Below are 21,129 nucleotides of genomic sequence, written 5' to 3'. Positions count from 1 at the left end.
GTCATTTGAGAAACCAAGGCAATTTAGTCTGCCAATAAGAATGCGGTGGTTGACATAGTCGAAAGCCTTGGCCAGGTCGATGAAGACGGCTGCACAGTACTGTCTATTATCGATCGCGGTTATAATATAGTTTAGGACTTTGAGCGTGGCTGAGGTGCACCCATGACAAGCTCGGAAACCGGATTGCAAAGCGGTGGGATTCGAAATGGTTGGTGATCTGTTTGTTAACTTGGCTTTCAAAAACTTTCGAAAGGCAGGGCAGGATGGATATAGGTCTGTAACAGATTGGATCTAGAGTGTCACCCCCTTTGAAGAGGGGGATGACCGCGGCAGCTTTCCAATCTCTGGGGATCTCAGACGTTACGAAAGAGAGGTTGAACAGGCTAGTAATAGGGGTTGCGACAATTTCGGCGGCTAGTTTTAGAAAGAAAGGGTCCAGATTGTCTAGCCCAGATGATTTGTAGGGGTCCAGATTTTGCAGCTCTTTCAGAACATCAGCTGTCTGAATTTGTGTGAAGGAGAAGCGGGGGGGGGGGGGGGGGCATGGGCAAGTTGCAGCGGACGGTGAAGAGCTGGTGGCCGGGGTAGTGGTAGCCAGGTGGAAAGCATGGACAGCAGTAGCAAAATGCTTGTTGAAATTCTCGATTATTGTAGACTTATCGGTGGTGATAGTGTTTCCTAGCCTCAGTGCAGTGGGCAGCTGGGAGGAAGTGCTCTTATTCTCCATGGACTTTACAGTGTACCAAAACTTTTTGGAGTTAGTGCTACAGGATGCAAATTTCTGTTTGAAAAAGTTAGCTTTTTCCTTTCCTAACTGCTTGTGTATATTGGTTCCTAACTTCCCTGAAAAGTTGCATATCGCAGGGGCTATTTGATGCTAATGCAGTACGCCACAGGATGTTTTTGTCAAGGGCAGTCAAGTCTGAGGAGAACCAGGGGCTATATCTGTTCTTAGTTCTGTATTTTTTGAATGGGGCATGTTTATTTAAGATTGAGAGGAAATTACTTTTAAAGAACAACCAGGCATCCTCTACTGACGGAATGAGATCTATATCCATCCAGGATACCTGGGCCAGGTCAATTAGGAAGGCCTGCTTGCTTAAGTGTTTTAGGGAGCGTTTGAGAGTGATGAGGGGTGGTCGTTTGACCCCGGACCGTTACGGACGCAGGCAATAAGGCAGTGATCGCTGAGATCCTGGTTGAAGACAGCGGAGGTGTATTTAGAGGGTAAGTTAGGCAGGATGATATATATGAGGGTACCCATGTTTACGGATTTAGGGTTGTACCTGGTAGGTTCATTGATCATTTGTGTGAGATTGAGGGCATCTAGTTTGGATTGTAGGATGGCCGGGGTGTTAAGCATATCCCAATGTAGGTCACCAAGCAGTACGAACTCTGAGGATAAATGGGGGGCAATCAATTCACATATGGTGTCCAGGGCACAGCTGGGGGCTGAGGGGGGTCTGTAGCAAGCGGCAACAGTGAGAGACTTATTTCTGGAAAGGTGGATTTTTAGAAGTAGAAGCTCAAACTGTTTGGGCACAGACCTGGATATTATGATAGAGCTCTGCAGGCTCTCTCTACAGTAGATTGCAACTCCACCCCCTTTGGCAGTTTTATCTAGACGGAAAATGTTGTAGTTGGGGATGGACATTTCAGAATTTTTGGTGGCCTGCCTGAGCGAGGATTCAGCTAGAACATCAGGGTTGGCGGAGCGTGCTAACGCAGTGTATAACTTAAACTTAGGAAGGAGGCTTCTGATATTAACGTGCAGAAAACCAAGGCTTTTACGGTTACAGAAGTCAACAAATTATAGCTCCTGGGGAGTAGGAGTGATACTGGGGGCTGCAGGGCCTGAGTTAGCCTCTACATCACCAGAGGAACAGAGGAGGAATAGAATAAGGATATGGCTTAAGGCTTTAAGAACTGATCTTCTAGTGCATTGGGTACAGAGAATAAAGGGGGCAGATTTCCGGGCGTTGTAGAAAAGATTCAGGGCATTATGTACAGACAAGGATATGGAAGGATATGAGTACAGTGGAGGTAAACCTAAGCGTTGGGTAACAATGAAAGAGATAGCATCACTGGAGGCACCGATTGAGCCGGTCTCGGCGTGTATGGGGGGTGGAACAAAGGAACTATTTGAGGCAGTTTGAGAGGGACTTGGGGTTCTACAGTGAAATTGTATAATAAGAACTAACTGGAACAGCAATAGGCAAGGCATATTGACATGGGAGAGAGGCATAAAGCAATCACAGGTGTTATTAGAGAGAGCTAAGACAACAACTGGTAATGGCGATAAAGTTTGGGCTGAGGCTAACCAGTCATGATGGATCGGCAGGGTTCTGTGTCGACTCTAGGAGGTCCCGTCTGGTTGACAGAGAGGTAGATAGCCGGGAGATGTGCCTAACTCAAGGCTAGCTCAAGGCTGATTAGCGAACAACAACATTCATTTGGTTGCAGCTAGCTAGTTGCGATTATCCAGTGTTAATGGTCTAGTGATTCAGTGATTCCGGCAGAAAATCCGATAGGTTCTGGGTCGATAACTCGCTGTGCAGACAGTGCAGACTGGCCGATAATAGTCCAGGCTAGAGCTGGCTGGTAGGTAGTGCAGGCCACGGACAATGGAGAAAAGCCGCTAACGGTGGCTTATAGCAAGTAGCTAGTTAGCTGGTTAGCTGGCTACTCCCGTCCGGTAGACAGAGACGTAGATAGCCGGGGATAGCTCAAGGCTCAAGGCTAACTGGTGCTACGGTAGCAGTGGTGATTAGCCTACAGCAACATCCATTCAACATCCATTCGGTTGCGGCTAGTTAGATCCGGTGTTATGGTCCAGTGATTCAGTTATTCCGGCAGAAAATCCGATGTTCAATGACGGCTGATGGTGTTTATACTTGCGTACTATCGTCTGTAAAAATAAACATGGTACCTTCAGGCGTTTGGAAATTGCTCCCAAGGATGAACCAGACTTGTGGAGGTCTACCATTTTCTTTCTGAGGTCTTGGCTGATTTCTTTTGATTTCCCCATAATGTCAAGCAAAGAGGCAATGAGTTTGACGGTAGGCCTTGAAATACATCCACAGGTACACCTCCAATTGACTCAAATGATGTCAATTAGCCTATCAGAAGCTTCTAAAGCCATGACATCATTTTCTGGAATTTTCCAAGCTGTTTAAAGGCAGTGTCAATTTAGTGTATGTAAACTTCTGACACACTGGAATTGTGATACAATTGTAAACAATTGTTGGAAAAGTTACTTGTGTCATGCACAAAGTAGATGTCTTAACCAACTTGCCAAAACTATAGTTTGTTGTTAACAAGAAATTTGTGGAGTGGTTGAAAAACGAGTTTTAATGACTCCAACCTAAGTGTATGTAAACTTCCGACTTCAACTGTATGTTCCCTCAGCCCTATCTTCTAAACCAGGGGTCAAGGGGGTTGAAATATAACAAATATTTTACATAGCTAATATTTTTCACACCCTTGATCCACTGTTGCATGATGGAACAGAGATGGGCAGTATTTCTGTGAAATGTTTTGAAATACATATTTCAAATGCTTTTGAGTATTTTGTCATTTGTATTTCACTGGCCTGAACTACAATGTACAGTTGAAGTCAGAAGTTTACATACACTTAGGTTGGAGTCATTAAAACTCGTTTTTCAACCACTCCACAAATGTCTTGTTAACAAACTATAGTTTTGGCAAGTCGGTTAGGACATCTACTTTGTGCATGACACAAGTAATTTGTCCAACAATTGTTTACAGACAGATTATTTCACTTATAATTCACTGCATCACAATTCCAGTGGGTCAGAAGTTTACATAAACTAAGTTGACTGTGCCTTTAAACAGCTTGGAAAATTCCAGAAAATTATGTCATGGCTTTAGAAGCTTCTGATAGGCTAATTGACATCATTTGAGTCAATTGGAGGTGTACCTGTGGATGTATTTCAAGGCCTACCTCCAAACTCAGCCAAGACCTCAGAAAAACAATTGTAGACTTCCACAAGTCTGGTTCATCCAAATGCCTGAAGGTACCACGTTCATCTGTACAAACAATAGTATGCAAGTATAAACACCATGGGACCACGCAGCCGTCATACCGCTCAGGAAGGAGACGCGTTCTGTCTCCTAGAGATGAACGTACTTTGGTGTGAAAAGCGCAAATCAATACCAGAACAGCAGCAAAGGATCTTGTGACGATGCTGAAGGAAACAGGTACAAAAGTATCTATATCCACAGTAAAACGAGTCCTATATCGACATAACCTGAAAGGCCGATCAGCAAGGAAGAAGCCACTGCTCCAAAACCACCATAGAAAAGCCCAGACTATGGTTTGCAACTGCACATTGGGACAAATATCATAATTTTTGGAGAAATGTCCTCTGGTCTGATGAAAAAAAAATAGAACTGTTTGCCCATAATGACCATTGTTATGTTTGGAGGAAAAAGGGGGCCGCTTGCAAGCCGAAGAACACCATCCCAACCGTGAAGCACGGGGGTGGCAGCATCATGCTGTGGGGGTGCTTTGCTGCAGGAGGGACTGGTGCACTTCACAAAACAGATGGCATCATGAGGAAGGAAAATTATGTAGAGATATTGAAGCAACATCTCAAGACATCAGTCAGGAAGTTAAAGCTTGGTCGCAAATGGGTCTTCCAAATGGACAATGATCCCAAGCATACTTCCAAAGTTGTGGCAAAATGGCTTAAGGACAACAAAGTCAAGGTATTGGAGTGGCCATCACAAAGCCCTGACCTCAATCCTATAGAACATTTGTGGGCAGAACTGAAAAAGCGTGTGTGAGCAAGGAGGCCTACAAACCTGACTCAGTTACACCTGCTCTGTCAGGAGGAATGGGCCAACATTCACCCAACTTATTGTGGGAAGCTTGTGGAAGGCTACCCGAAACGTTTGACCCAAGTTAAACAATTTAAAGGCAATGCTACCAAATACTAATTGAGTGTATGTAAACTTCTGACCCACTGGGAATGTGATGAAAGAAAGAAAAGCTGAAATAAATCATTCTCTCTACTATTATTCTGACATTTCACATTTTTAAAATAAGTGGTAACTAACTGACCTAAGACAGGGAATTTTTACTAGAATTAAATTGTGAAAAATTGAGTTTAATTCTATCTGGATAAGGTGTATGTAAACATCCGACTTCAACTGTATTTTGTAATAAGTTACACAATTTCAAAACACTAAATACTTTTCGATATAATTTTTTATAGCGGCTCACAATTTTTTGGCCCCTTATCACCCCAAATGTACTGCATTAGTATTAGAAGTGTGTTGGCACTATGGTGTGATAAAAGCATACATTTTCATTGAAATTGGTTCAGTGGGTACTGAGGGAAAATAGGGCTGAGGGAACATAGGGCCGAGGGAACATAGGGTGGAGCCCCTTGTGGGAATGATAATGATGGGTATGCACTGAGATACATGATGATAGTGGTTGTGTGGGGGCGGGGGAGAAGCAGAGAAAAAAAAATGTCGTGAGGTAATACAAACATATCAAAAGAGAGTTTAAGACTAAAAGAAGTGGATGATGAGAAATGCTGAGTGGAAAGAAATAGTGTGAAAGAGAGAGAGTTGAAAGTACCTTCAGCAGAGAGAAACAGTAATGGATTTTTCTCATGTCAGGTCCCAATGCCAGTGTGACCTCAGGATCAGGGTCATCCAGAAAGACCTTGACCAGCTCCTCCAACCTGGGAGGAATAAAAAACATGGAAGAATTGCATAAAGAACACAATGTAGACACGCACGTGCACGCGCATAAAGAATACACGTTGATGCAAACACACACAGCACTACCAAAGCTTAGAGCACTAAAGCATTTCGCAACCTTTCTCCAAGTTCTCCATTAGTTTCTTTTAAAACTTGAGCAATCAAAGGGTTAAAATCTATATTTGAGCGCAACAGCTATGTTTAAAGATTGGGTAGAGTCAAAGACAACTATTTACTTAAAAGTGTGCAACAGTTCCACTGGGATAAACCATCACTAGATGATAGTCCAAACATTGGTTCGTCAAGCATTGGAAGTGGCCACTTGAAAAGACGTGGGGCAACGATCCAATGTATTCACGACAATACACAGTTCCATTTTCCACTAAAACATTGCTGGTGCAAAAACCTGCTAAGTTTACACGTGTAAGGACTTAAAACAAACCCGGTGCTCTTATTTCAAGGCCCTGCAAGTCATCACATATTTTTTCCAGTGCTAAACTCAAACTGGATTTTCAGAATGTCCCTCAATGCAAATTCTAGTATTGAAGGGGGAAAAAGATCATCCTTGGTCTAACTTAGTAATGCATAATGTAGAACATGTGCTTATGTATTGAGAAACAGAACGTTAGTCCCACCAGCAACCATACAGTATGACCAATATATGGAAATTTTACAACAAAAAAGCCCGGAAAAGTTTGCTTGGAGGACAATTTAACATGAGCGGATCAGTTTAATGCATAAACAAGTGAAGAAACAGGTAAATAAAAAGGTGGCCCGTCGGTTGGTGCGGTCACAGCAGACATCATTACATTTCCCCCAGCGTGAGTTTGACCACAGATAGGGGAAACCAGGGATAATCAGCCAAGGAGAGAGGGGAAATTGTAAAAACATTGCATCGAGGAGGCCGGGAGAGGTAAAGAGATCAGAACTGGAGGGAAGTGATGCCAAGAGTTTAGGTGAAACCCTTGGGGTCTGAACACTGGGCCCGTCCACGGTTGAGTTTATTAGGCACCAAATGGAAGAAAGCGGACTGAAGCACAGAGTGAATACCCGGACTTATCCATTAAGAAACTAATTTTCGTTTTACATACCAAAGTGTCCAAAAATCTAATCTGCGCATGTCCTAATGAACACTACCTGGTTTTTCCTGCTCTTAGAGTGCAAGGGTCACTTAAAACGTTCCCTTACCTTACACCCTTAAACAATTTCTAAATAAGATATTTTATTCAACCGGGCCCAGACTGTCAAGAACAGTCCCTTGGGGAAGGGAGTTCGAAGTAAGCAGAAGACAATGTGGCTTTAACATCTTGGCAACTACTAGCGACATGGGCACTATTGCACAGTCTCGAATAATAGTCAAAATGATGGATCATATACTATGCTGCTAAAACACGCTAGAATAAATAGATTTGTGTAAATGAAGAATCTCTCTCTGTCTGGTGCGTGGTGTAAACATCCTGGAAGCAGGACAGAGGCCAGCACTGTTCCCGTCCTCACTGTCCTGAGATGACTGCCTCAGTGAGGTCTAACTGCTGCTCAGATCATTACAGACACACAACCAACGCTGCACTGGCCAAATGCCTGCTGTTGCATTCTCCGGAACTTTCTAAATGTATTTTGCAACATTCTGAGCGTTTTTTTTTTCTTCTTTCATGATGCTCCAGTGATCGGTCATTCCCAAATATGGAAAAACTTTGCTTGTGATGATGTCGTTAATATTGTGTGGTAGCGGCAACAAGATATCCTCTCATATTGGGAAACCTGGGTGTTCAATTATGGAACTGTATTGGAATTGTACCTTGAAAATATACAACTACTTCTTTATTTTCACAATTTTGTTAAGAATAGGTCAAAGAATGTCAAAAAGTGTAGAGAAAAACGGGGTTTGATCCTGTCGAAGTCTTAGGAAATTCCTGTGCTATGTGAGGCTTTACTGAATTATTATTGATACATTTGGAGCCCTGAGAAAACACATATTTAAATATCTCTGCTCAACAGCACCCCCACTGCTTTTACTATTAGTAAAACCAGGTAAACTTCCAATACAGGTAGACGATGTGTGTGGAAAAAAAATGTGTCAACTAAGAAACTGCGTAAACTTTGCTAGGCCAGGTTCGATTGAATTCCTGATTTAGTTTTCTGAATTGAAGACACATGCTACTGCATGCTGTTGACATCAAATGAACCCGCCTAAACATCATGGATGCATCTGAAATAGCACCCTTTTCCCTATTTCAGGGCTCTCCAACCCTGTTCCTAGCGAGCTACAGTCCTGTAGGTTTTCGCTCCAAGCCTAAACTAGCGCAACTGATTCTAATAAATAGCTGGTTGGAGAGAAAACCTACAGGAGGGTAGCTCTCCAGGAACAGAGTTGGAGAGCCCTGCCTATATAGTGCATTAATTCTGACCAGAGCCCTGGTCAAAAGTAATGCGCTATAAAGGTAATATGGTGCAATTTGGGAGGCAGCCTATGATTTTAGTCTATGAGGCTTTCATTCAGCGGATTTGAATGACAGATATAATTGACTGTAGGCCAATATGAATGGAGCGTACTGATGAATCTCCTCTTGAGTTAGCTGGTCCTCTCTTTTCTCCCCGGTCACCATAGAGAGCTCTTCCTTCAGGGACTGGATCTCCCTCTTCAGACGCACAATTAGCTGGAAGACACAAAATAACACACACACACACACACACACACACACATCATGGTCAGAACAAGAACACACACACACACTGGTCAACAGGAGAACACGCACACACAATTTTGGTCAGAGCAGGAGATAACACATTCACCCACTTAGAAATAGAGCCACGTTGGCCCATACACACACACTATTTTGCCACTGCCAATTGATGACAGAATAATCCCAAAAATGAACTTGCGGCGGCATGTTTTTTAAGGACAGTCTAACCAGTTCCAGACAAATGGATGCGCTAGCGAGAAAGCACAGGAAGCTCTGATACCTCACCGAAACATAAAATAGCATTAACCCACTACGGAAGAAAGACAACACATAAAATCTCCTGTTTCTGTCTGCACGTGTTTGGTCAAAGCCTGCAGAGCCTATGGATGTGTCCCAAATGGCACCCTGTTCCCTATATAGTGCACTACTTTTGACCAGGGCCCATATGGCTTTTGTCAAAAGTAGTGCACTCTATAGGGAATAGGGTTTCATTTGAGACACAAACCTAAACGTAAAAAGGCCAAATCTCTCGCCATGTCGAGACATGACCTCTCGAACCACGTTGGACCAGACTTCACTCCTTTGCAAAAGAACAGGACTTTACCTAGTCTACTTGTTACAGCTGAAAATGGGATAAATATAACGTAAACACTGATTAGAAACTTTAAACGTATCCATAATATTTTTCAGCTGTCACAAAATGCGGAAATCCAAAAGGATCAAGTAGAATCTACTTCCTGTTGCATTAGCTAGTTTCCTGAAATTTGCCCTAGCTGTGATAGCAAAGGCTCAGTGTTTGGCTTGATTATTATTAGTTTAAGCTAACGTCAGCTACATTTCAGTAATAAATAGCAAACCCCAGAAAAGGCAGCAGCTTTATAGACATGAGATGACTTGGAATTAAATAATAAAGTCATCAAATAAAACAAACGTAATATATACACAACTGAAATATTTTATTAAAGTAAAGTCATGTGAATAAATGATGGTTAATAAGTGATAAGCAGTAATGAGCAGTCATGGGACTGTTATTAATTGTTTTATTCTGTGTTGTTACAGAATTCAACCCACATAATGCATAGTGTGCATTTAATGTAAAACAGAATAATAATCGAAACCGAAAACTGTGATAAGTTTTTCAATAATCGAACCGAAACGACCTCAAAAAGCACTAATCACTCAGCACTGTTATGTTGAAACACATGGAGGGCATTCCTCATGTATTATTATTCTCTTTCTACAGTCTGTTCCCATTTGTGCTTCAGCCCCAGCTTCCACATTAGGGCAACCTGAGTGACTAGGGCTAAATCTCCTAAAGCCTCTGGTCTATTGCAGGGGCTAAGAGGTTATTAAGGGTCAGGGGTGACCTGGCTAGACATGAGTCCCACTTTTGATGCTAAGAAATAGTATCTAGACAGTGCGATCTCCAGCAGGTGTGTGTGTGTGTGTGTGTGTGTGTGTGTGTGTATGTGTGTGTGAGAGAGCGAGAGAGAGTGAGTGACCAGTCTTCGGGGACAAATCACGGTGCTCTACAGACTATCAGTAACATTTCAACTATCTACTTACCCTAACCCTAGCTTTAACCCTAGCCCTTATCCTAACCCTAAACATAGCCCTGACCCTTATTCTAAACCTGACCCTAACCTTAGCAAGCAGTTGCTTATCAACAGATAGTTTGTTGATAGTATGACCATCTGTAGAGCAATCCGGACTATCCAAATAAAGTGTGACCCAAACCACAATGCAAATTGGGACACTTAATATTCCAGCAGCAACAACTATTTGCCAATTTTGCAACTACTCTCGACAGTCGCTAGAAGCCTAGGGTCACTGAATGTCAAGCAAAGGGTAAAGGTCAGATGAACAGACCTTAATAAAGCAGTATGACATCTTACAAAATCCTGAGGAAACCAGACCGTCAGACTGTGACAAGAGCGCCAAAAGCCACTCCCCATCTCTTTTTACCCATTAAGCTGATGTGATCTTCCCAGCTGCGCCCTCAAAGCTTGACCACCGGTCATTGGTCACTGGGAATGGTTTGGGTCTATTTCGGAGCCTGAACCCACGCTGCTACCGCAAGGCCACAATCGTCTCCCATCGGCCCAGAATAAAGCCTGGGCGAGGCCATGTGATCCATGATGTCAGCACATAGCTACAGATCACTAGGTCAGGCTGGTGCAACAGAATACTATTGTCATGCGAAAACTCTATGAAACTTGATGCAATCAGCCTAAAAGTGTTATACATAAATTGCACACAACAGGTGGCCAGAAAGTAACTTCGGTGACAGTTACTCAGGTGTAAGGTTATGTGAAATATTTAGGGCACAGTACATATAAATCTATGTGTTATCTGTGATAGGCCTATGGGATAATATTTGATAATATCACAGTATTGTAGTGACCTTAGTATAACAACTAGTGACCTCATCAGCGGTCCGAGCCTCTTGGTGTAATGGCTACGGGTTGGGCTACATCCTCAAATTCCCTATAAAGGTGCTATTATGGGGACACTTTCATATGGACTGGCATGTTTCACTTAGTTTTGTGCATACTGAGCACCACCCATTGGCTAAAGCACAAAGAAGAACCCTTGGCACTAGTCCGTACATAGCTGCCCTCATTCAGACAGTGACGCTGAGTATGTCCTGCGCTGCCCTGTACTGGATCGTGTTCGCTAAACACCAAATGGAAAAACAGACCAAAACGGAGGACTTCCTGAACTTGCAAAACATTTTGCTACGTGTTCACTAATGAATACGACCATGCTACTGCCTGACTGCTGATAGGTCAACTAAGGTAAAAGGAACTTAAGTGCCCCCACGGAGGGGAAAACTGTCTTCGACACAATCCTGTCTTATGAAGAACCAATAACGCACATCTCATACGCATTATAACCAGGGCTGGAATTGGGAATAACATGTGGGAACAGTGAAAAGGTGAAAATCTAAGAGGCAAACATTTGGACAATTGTGAGTTTTAACTTTGCACACAACTCTTGGGACAACATTTATATATTGTTTTTGTCAAACTTGCTCAAGCTCAGTAAATTTGGGTGGGAGTCATTGATGCACAGCAATATTCAAACTTTGTCTCAAACTTTCAAGCAAATATAAGTGACGACTGAGGCTGGACCACTAAGGAACACTCAACACCTCCTGGAAAGCCATTCTGGTGTGTCTTTGACATAAAACATTTTGTAACTGTCCCGCTGAAATATAAAACAATCCCATGGGTTAGATTTTCCGAAGACTGAGGCGATTTTTTTTAACTTTTCACTTTGTCATACAGGTCAGTAATGTGGAGTGAATGCAAAGTTGTGAAACCTTTTCAAATATTGTGGTGGCAGCATCATCATGTTCTGGGTATGCTTGCCACCGGCAGGGACTGGGGAGTTTGTCAGGATCAAATCCCAAATAAAAAGTTAGAGGAAACCCTGCCTCAGTCTTCGGAATACCTAAGGGAAAGTTTTATTTTTCAGCGGGACAATTGCACACATTTTTATGCCAAAGACACACCAGAATGGCTTTCCAATAGGAGTTGAATGTTCCTGAATGGTCCAGTCTCAGTCCTGACTTAAATCTGCTTGAAATTCTGAGACAAGGTTTGAATATTGATGTACAACCAAATTTACTGAGCTTGAGCAAATCTGACAAAAACAATGGCTGCCATAAGACTTGTTAGAATCTTTTTCAAAATGTTTCACAGGTGTAATGGCTGCCAAATGTGCTTCCACCAAGTATTAACTCTTGGAATGTGAAGATATACTGTACGCAATCAAGTCATCTTTGTTTTTTTAAATAATTTGGAAAATGTTTTACAATTGTTCTTTCACTTTGCAAATGTGGAGTAGGTTGTGTAAACAACATTTGTAGAGGTAATTTTAAGGCATCAAAATGTGAAGACTGTGCAAGGGGTGTGTATACAGTGCATTCGCAAAGTATTCAGACCCCTTGACTTTTTGGATTCAATTGTTTTTTTCCCCTCATCAATCTACACACAATACCCAATAATGACAAAGCAAAAACAGGTTTTTAGACATTTTAGCAAATGCATATATATTTTTTAAAATCACATTTACATAAGTATTCAGACCCTTTACTCAATCCTTTGTTGAAGCTCCTTTGGCAGCGATTACAGCCTTGAGACTTCTTGGGTATGACGCCAAAAGCTTGGCACACCTGTATTTGGGGAGTTTCTCCCATTAGTCTCTGCAGATCCTCTCAAGCTCTGTCAGGTTGGATGGAGAGCGTCACTGCTCAGCTATTTTCAGTTCTCTCCAGAAATATTTGATCCGGTTCAAGTCCGGGCTCTGGCTGGGCCACTCAAGGACATTCAGACACTTGTCCCGAAGCCACTTCTGCGTTGTCTTGGCGGTGTGCTTAGGGTCGTTGCCTTTTGGAAGGTGAACCTTCGCCCCAGTCTGAGGTCCTGAGCGCTCTGGAGCAGGTTTTCATCAAGGATCTCTTTCTGTACTTTGCTCCATTCATCTTTCCCTCAATCCTGACTAGTCTCCCAGTCCCTGCCGCTGAAAAACATGCCCACAGCATGATGCTGCCACCACCATGCTTCACCGTAGGGATGGTGCCAGGTTTCCTCCAGATGTGACGCTTGGCATTCAGGCCAAAGAGTTCAATCTTGGTTTCATCAGACCAGAGAATCTTGTTTCCCATGGTCTGAGAGTCCTTTAGGTGCCTTTTGGCAAACTCCAAGCGGACTGTCATGTGCCTTTTACTGAGGAGTGGCTTCCGTCTGGCCACTGTACCATAAAGGCCTGATTGGTGGAGTGCTGCAGAGATGGTTGTCCTTCTGGAAGGTTCTCCCATCTCCACAGAGGACTCTGGAGCTCTGTCAGAGTGACCATCGGGTTCTTGGTCACCTCCCTGACCAAGGCCCTTCTCTCCCGATTGCTCAATTTGGCCGGGTGGCCAGCTCTAGGAAGAGTCTTGGTGGTTCAAAACTTCTTCCATTTAAGAATGATGGAGGCCACTGTGTTCTTGGGGACCTTCAACGCTGCAGAAATGTTTTGGTACCCTTCCCCAGATCTGTGCCTTGACAAAATCCTGTCTCGGAGCTCTACGTACAATTCCTTCGACCTCACAGCTTGGTTTTTGCTCTGACATGCACTGTCAACTGTGGGACCTTATATAGAAAGGTGTGTGCCTTTCAAAAATCATGTCCAATCAATTGAATTTACCACAGGTGGACTCCAATCAAGTTGGAGAAACATCAAGGATGATCAATGGAAAAAGGATGCACCTGAGCTCAATTTCGAGTCTCATAGCAAAGGGTCTAAATACTTATGTAAATAAGGTATTTCTAAAAACCTGTTTTCACTTTGTCATTATGGAGTATTGTGTGTAGATTGATGAGGATTTATTTGTATTTAATACATTTTAGAATAAGGCTGTAACGTAACAAAATGTAGAAAAAAGGAAGGGGTCTGAATACTTTCCGAATGCACTGTATACCCATTGATTCTTGAAGAATATAACTTATAAATACTTCAAACCAAGGCCAGGATTCAATCATATCAGCAGTAACCCGTGTTCGCCAACAAACACATAGCTTATCATTGCTTTTGTTTAATTGGACTCTGAGGTCTAACTGCGTTGGAGCTGTAAAATCAGTAAGCAGCTGCTCTTTTGTTCATTGTCACGACACCATACCTATCCTTATATCCCACCCCTGTTAGAAGTTCAGTAAGAGAAAGTGTAGGCTATAAATAAATAATGACACTCAAATTAAAATACATAATAAGTATTTATATCAGCCTAATTGAGTTGCAAATTACATCACACATTCCAGTGTTTGAAATTGTAACACAGCTGCATGGGATTTCTACTAATGTCAATGCTAATGGCAATGTTGCGATAGGTATAACGCCGGGAACCGCTTGTGGATTTGACAGCTCCAACGCAGTTACACTTTATCACAAGTGTAGAGAGAAGTAGGCAGGAGGCAGTCGCAGGTTTAGTACTACTGAATTTATTAAAGTACCATAGCTTAAAGCGGGATGAAACTCACAGTGCAAAATATAAAGTACTCAGGAAATAGTAGGAGAGATTCCTCTCAGGAAAACAAGCAACATATACAATGACCGACAAAGACAAATGACAGAGGGAGTATATACAGTGAGGGAAAATAGTATTTGATCCCCTACTGATTTTGTATGTTTGCCCACTGACAAAGACATGATCAGTCTATAATTTTAATGGTAGGATTATTTGAACAGTGAGAAACAGAATAACAAAACAAAAATCCAGAAAAAATGCATGTCAAAAATGTTATAAATTGATTTGCATTTTAATGAGGGAAATAAGTATTTGGCCCCTCTGCAAAAAATGACTTAGTATTTGGTGGCAAAACCCTATTGTTGGCAATCACAGAGGTCAGACGTTTCTTGTAGTTGGCCACCAGGTTTGCACACATCTCAGGAGGGATTTTGTTCCACTCCTCTTTGCAGATCTTCTCCAAGTCATTAAGGTTTCGAGGCTGACGTTTGGCAACTCGAACCTTTAGATCCCGCCACAGATTTTCTATGGGATTAAGGTCTGGAGACTGGCTAGGCCACTCCAGGACGTTAATGTGCTTCTTCTTGAGCCACTCCTTTGTTGCCTTGGCCGTGTGTTTTGGGTCATTGTCAGTACTACTGAATTTATTAAAGTACCATAGCTTAAAGCGGGATGAAACTCACAGTGCAAAATATAAAGTACTCAGGAAATAGTAGGAGAGATTCCTCTCAGGAAAACAAGCAACATATACAATGACCGACAAAGACAAATGACAGAGGGAGTATATACAGTGAGGGAAAATAGTATTTGATCCCCTGCTGATTTTGTATGTTTGCCCACTGACAAAGACATGATCAGTCTATAATTTTAATGGTAGGTTTATTTGAACAGTGAGAAACAGAATAACAAAACAAAAATCCAGAAAAAATGCATGTCAAAAATGTTATAAATTGATTTGCATTTTAATGAGGGAAATAAGTATTTGGCCCCTCTGCAAAAAATGACTTAGTATTTGGTGGCAAAACCCTATTGTTGGCAATCACAGAGGTCAGACGTTTCTTGCAGTTGGCCACCAGGTTTGCACACATCTCAGGAGGGATTTTGTTCCACTCCTCTTTGCAGATCTTCTCCAAGTCATTAAGGTTTCGAGGCTGACGTTTGGCAACTCGAACCTTTAGATCCCGCCACAGATTTTCTATGGGATTAAGGTCTGGAGACAGGCTAGGCCACTCCAGGACGTTAATGTGCTTCTTCTTGAGCCACTCCTTTGTTGCCTTGGCCGTGTGTTTTGGGTCATTGTCATGCTGGAATACCCATTTACGACCCATTTTCAATGCCCTGGCTGATGGAAGGAGGTTCTCACCCAAGATTTGACAGTACATGGCCCCGTCCATCGTCCCTTGATGCGGTGAATTTGTCCTGTCTCCTTAGCAGAAAAACACCCCCAAAGCATAATGTTTCCACCTCCATGTTTACCGGTACTCCTGATTGGCGCAGTGGTCTAAGGCACTGCATCGCAGTGCTAACTGTGCCACTAGATCCTGGTTCGAATCCAGGCTCTGTCGCAGCCGGCCACGACCGGGAGACTCATGGGCGGCGCACAATTGGCCCAGCGTCGTCCAGGGTAGGGGAGGGAATGGCCGGCAGGGATGTAGCTCAGTTGATATAGCATGGCGTTTGCAACGCCAGGGTTGTGGGTTTGATTCCCACGGGGGGCCAGTATAAAAAAAATATATATATATATATATATATATATATATATGTATTCGCTAACTGTAAGTCGCTCTGGATAAGAGCGTCTGCTAAATGACTAAAATGTAAATGTACCGGTGGGGATGGTGTTCTTGGGGTCATAGGCAGCATTCCTCCTCCTCCAAACACGGCGAGTTGAGTTGATGCCAAAGAGCTCGATTTTGGTCTCATCTGACCACAACACTGAACACAGTTCTCCTCTGAATCATTCAGATGTTCATTGGCAAACTTCAGACGGGCATGTATATGTGCTTTCTTGAGCAGGGGGACCTTGCGGGCGCTGCAGGATTTCAGTCCTTCACGGCGTAGCATGTTACCAATTGTTTTCTTGGTGACTATGGTCCCAGCTGCCTTGAGATCGTTGACAAGATCCTCCCGTGTAGTTCTGGGCTGATTCCTCACCATTCTCATGATCATTGCAACTCCACGAGGTGAGATCTTGCATGGAGCCCCAGGCCGAGGGAGATTGACAGTTCTTTTGTGTTTCTTCCATTTGCGAATAATCGCACCAACTGTTGTCACCTTCTCGCCAAGCTGTTTGGCGATGGTCTTGTAGCCCATTCCAGCCTTGTGTAGGTCTACAATCTTGTCCCTGACATCCTTGGAGAGCTCTTTGGTCTTGGCCATGGTGGAGAGTTTGAAATCTGATTGATTGATTGCTTCTGTGGACAGGTATCTTTTATACAGGTAACAAACTGAGATTAGGAGCACTCCCTTTAATCTCAGCTCGTTACCTGTATAAAAGACACCTGGGAGGCACAAATCTTTCTGATTCAGAGGGGGTCAAATACTTATTTCCATCATTAAAATCCAAATCAATTTATAACATTTTTGACATGCGTTTTTCTGGATTTTTTTGTTGTTGTTATTCTGTCTCTCACTGTTCAAATAAACCTACCATTAAAAATTATAGACTGATAATGTCTTTGTCAGTGGGCAAACATACAAAAAATCAGCAGGGGATCAAATACTTTTTTCCCTCACTGTATACAGTGATAGAGTGGGGATTGGAACCAGGTGTGTGTAATCATGACGAGACAACTCTGCGGTTGATGAGTGAAGGGTGTTTTCCAGCAGCAGGTTCGGCATCAGCTAGAAGGCTAGTGATGCTGAACGCCTGAGCTGGACAGGAGGAGGAGCCAAAGCGAAGGCTGGTGTGACAGTACCCCCCTCCCCGAGGCACTGCTCCAGCAGCGGGGCGCCGCCGACCTTGGGAACGACCCCGGGAGACACGGTGCGGGTCAGTGGGGACGACGCCTGTGGAAATCCCGAATGAGAGAACGGTCCATCACGTCCCGTGTCGGAACCTAGCACCGCTCTTCGGGACTGTACCCCTCCCAGTCGACCAGGTACTGGAGAGACCCCCCACGACGCCTGAGTCCAACAGGCTGCGGACGGAGTGTGTCGTGGGGTCCAGCAATAGCCAAGGGACCAGCTGCCACTGGCCTGAGGAGAGATACATGAAATGAGGGTGAGATACGATATTTGACGGGGAGCTGTAATCTGTACGCCACCTCATTGATTTTCCTCAGGACTTTGAACGGTCCCACAAACCGCAGGCTCAGCTTCCGGCAGGGCAGGCGGAGGGGCAGGTCCTTCGTAGAAATCCAGACCCTGTCACCGGGGTCAAAGACCGGGGCCACACTGCGGTGACGATCGGCCTGCGCCTTCTGCCGGAGGACGACGCACTGGAGAGGGGTGTGCGCTGTGTTCCATACCTCCTCGGCGCGCCGGAACCAATCGTCCAATGCAGGAGCCTCGATCTGACTCCGGTGCCAGGGTGCCAGGTCCGGCTGATAGCCTAGAACACACTTAAAGGGTGTGATGTTAGTGGAGGAGTGACAGAGGGAGTTTTCTGCGTATTCTGCCCAAGGCAGAAACGCAGCCCACTCCACCGGCCGGTCCTGAAAGTAACTACGAAGGTAACAACCCTGTTCCTTGTTTACCCTTTCCACCTGCCCATTTGATTGGGGACGGTACCCGGAGGTGAGGCTGACCGCGAACCCCAGTCGTTCCATGAAGGCCTTCCAGACACAGGAGGTGAACAGAGGACCACGGTCAGACACGATGTCCTCCGGGATCCCGTAGTGCCGGAAGACGTGAAAGTAGAAAGCCTCCGCAGCCTGCATGGCCGTAGGGAGACCAGGCAGAGGAATCAAACGACAGGCTTTGGAAAACTGGTCCACAACGACCAGGACGGTGGTGTGCCCCTCCGAGGGGGGAAAGTATGTGACAAAGTCCACGGAGAGATGGGACCAGGGTCATTGTGGAACCGGCAGCGGGTGGAGTTTGCCATAGGGGAGGTGTCTCTGTGTCTTGCTCTGTGTGCAGGTGGAGCAGGAAGAGACGTAAACCCAGAAGTCCTGGGCCAAGGTGGGCCACCAGTACTTGGCGGAGAGACAGTCGATAGTACGGGCTATACCCGGGTGCCCCGACACAGGTGCTGTTTGTGCCCAGGAGAGGAGACGGTCCCGCACATCAGAGTGCACGTAGATCCCTTCGGGACAGTGGGCAGGTGAGGGTCCACAATCCACACGACAAGAGCCACAATGCGGGACAGGGGAATAATGGGTGTCACCTCCTCCCTCCGATCCTCAACGCATCGGCCGTAACGCTCTTAGATCCTGGCCGATAGAAGAAGGTAAAGTCAAACCTAGTGAAGAATAGAGCCCACCTGGCCTGACCCGGTTTCAGCCTCTTCGCTGCTCGAATGTACTCTAGGTTCTGGTGGTCTGTCCAGACAAGGAATGTTTGATCACCCTCCAGCCAGTGCCGCCATGACCGCTTCCGTGAGTAGAAGGCGCATGGATGGAGTTTAGGCAGCGATCCAGTACTTTGGGAGAGAACCTCCCCTACTCAGACCTCAGATGCGTCCACCTCCACAATGAAAGGCAGAGACGGGTCAGGGTGAGCCAGAACCGGTGCGTTCGTAAACCTTTCTTTGAGTGTACGAAAGGCTTCGTTGGCCTCCCCAGTCCAGCGCAGCTGTCGAGGACCTCCCTTCAGGAGGGAGGTGAGAGGGGCCACCACTGTACTGAAACCTCTAATGAAACACCTGAAATATTTGGAAAAACCTAGGAAGCGCTGCACCGTCTTGATGTTGGAGGGAACAGGCCACGACCATACTGCACTGACCCTATGTCCTTCCATCTCCACTCCCGCGGTGGATATCCGATAGCCCAGGAAGGAGACCGCCTGCTGGAAGAAAACGCACTTCTTCGCCTTGGCGTACAGGTGATGCCCTATCAGCCTCTCCAAAATGGACCTGAGATGAGGGACATGTTGCTCGCATGTAGTGGATTACACCAAGATGTCGTCTATGTACACCACTACAGAGTGACCCAACATGTCCCTAAACACCTCATCAATGAAGGATTGGAACACCGAGAGTGCATTTGTCAGGCCGTAGGGCATTACCCTGTATCATTTTGATGTCATGGATGGTCAGTCCTTGTACTCATAGCTCTGTCTTTTAATTTTAGTGGTTACATTTCTCCAGCCCCATCCCCCCGCTTTATACCGAAATAGAGGTGGGTAGAATACTTTGTTATTGTTTCAACTGCTGATTGCTACTTTAAGGAATTTACTGTATAACAATAATACCCTGCCACAACCTACTAGTGGTTCTCGACCAATTATGTGTATATTAACACTAGATCACTGATGCTATGAATTGGCCATTGAGAGGCTTTGAAGCTACCGGTCGGCTATATTGGTACTCCCCAGAAGGAGCAGTCCTCCATAGGAATGAATGGAATTCTACAGTATTTCAATTAAATGTTTCAAAATAAATAAAAATAAATGTGCCATTTAGCAGACGCTTTTATCCAAAGCGACTTACAGTCATGCGTGCATACATTTTTGTGTATGGGTGGTCCCGGGGATCGAACCCACTACCCTGGCGTTACAAGCGCCGTGCTCTACCAGCTGAGCTACAGAGGCCCACAAGCTGGGGGTTCTTTCAGGTCTGCTGACCGCAAACTTGAACGTTGTGAAAATTCTGTGCAACTTCCAGCACGTGTTTACTGTGAACACTGAGGCTGTACCCGCTTTAAGTTACAGTTTTAACAGTGGCCCAGTAGGCTACTTGGGATATTTGATCATAATGTAGGCCTACCAGAGTGGCCTACAATCAAAAACAATGGAGAAAATGCATCCCATAACATTTTAACATGGAAATAGCTGTTCTATCATTCAGTCTACTGTAGCAGCCAATGCATGGTGTTCAATGTTGGCCTACATTCCAAGAGACTTTTGAAAAAAACATGCAGGGCTTGACATTAACCTGTAATCTGGTCTATTAAACAAAACAATAAATGTTTCAAGTGATAATCAGGCAGGTCTGATGCTGAAAAATAATTTAAATGATTGCCCACTTCACACATTTCTGCACATAAAAAAGTAGTGTGTAGTCTCAGTAGTTATCTACACAACTACATGGCAAAAAATGAATTAACTGGTGAAAATACTACCAAGATTTGAATTTAGTTCTGAATTTAGTTCAAATACCACCAAGCTACTGCGAACTGTAGTTAAATTACTAGTTGAACTACATGTAGTTCACTACTCCCCATCGCTGTATTATTATATGAGATGTAAAATATAATCCTTTATTCTCGAAAACTGAGGTATACAGCATCAGTGGATATAATTACACTGAGTGTACAAAACATTAACCATCTCTTTCCATGACAGACTGAACAGGTGAATCCAGGTGAAAGCTATGATCCCTTATTGATGTCACTTGTTAAATCTACTTCAAATCAGTGTAGATGAAGGGAAGGAGACAGTTTAAAGAAGGACTTTTAGGCCTTGAGACAATTGAGACATGGATTGTGTATGTGTGCCATTCAGAGGATGAATGGGCAAGACAAAAGATTTAAGGGCAATGTTTTGTACACTCAGTGTGTGTGTGTGTGTGTGTGTGTGTGTGTGTGTGTAAGA

At 44.2% G+C, this 21,129-nt stretch overlaps 1 protein-coding gene across 1 annotated transcript in view; it reads right to left on the bottom strand.

Moving 5' to 3' along the window:
* The window catches only part of kif6 (kinesin family member 6), a gene marked incomplete at both ends in the record, with an annotated part of 141,217 nt that extends 122,903 nt beyond the window's left edge, over positions 1–18,314 (bottom strand). The window contains 2 exons of the mRNA XM_084181929.1: positions 17,395–17,631; positions 17,799–18,314. Coding sequence (XP_084038055.1) covers positions 17,395–17,631; positions 17,799–18,314 — 753 coding nt within the window. The remainder of the gene's footprint in view (positions 1–17,394; positions 17,632–17,798) is intronic.
* Positions 18,315–21,129: the final 2,815 nt, after the last annotated feature.

Source organism: Coregonus lavaretus, assembly GCF_964263955.1.
Source record: "Coregonus lavaretus genome assembly, chromosome: 18".
NCBI lineage: Eukaryota > Metazoa > Chordata > Actinopteri > Salmoniformes > Salmonidae > Coregonus > Coregonus lavaretus.
Note: the sequence above shows the minus strand (reverse complement) of the source record. Positions and strands in the feature narration are given on the sequence as shown.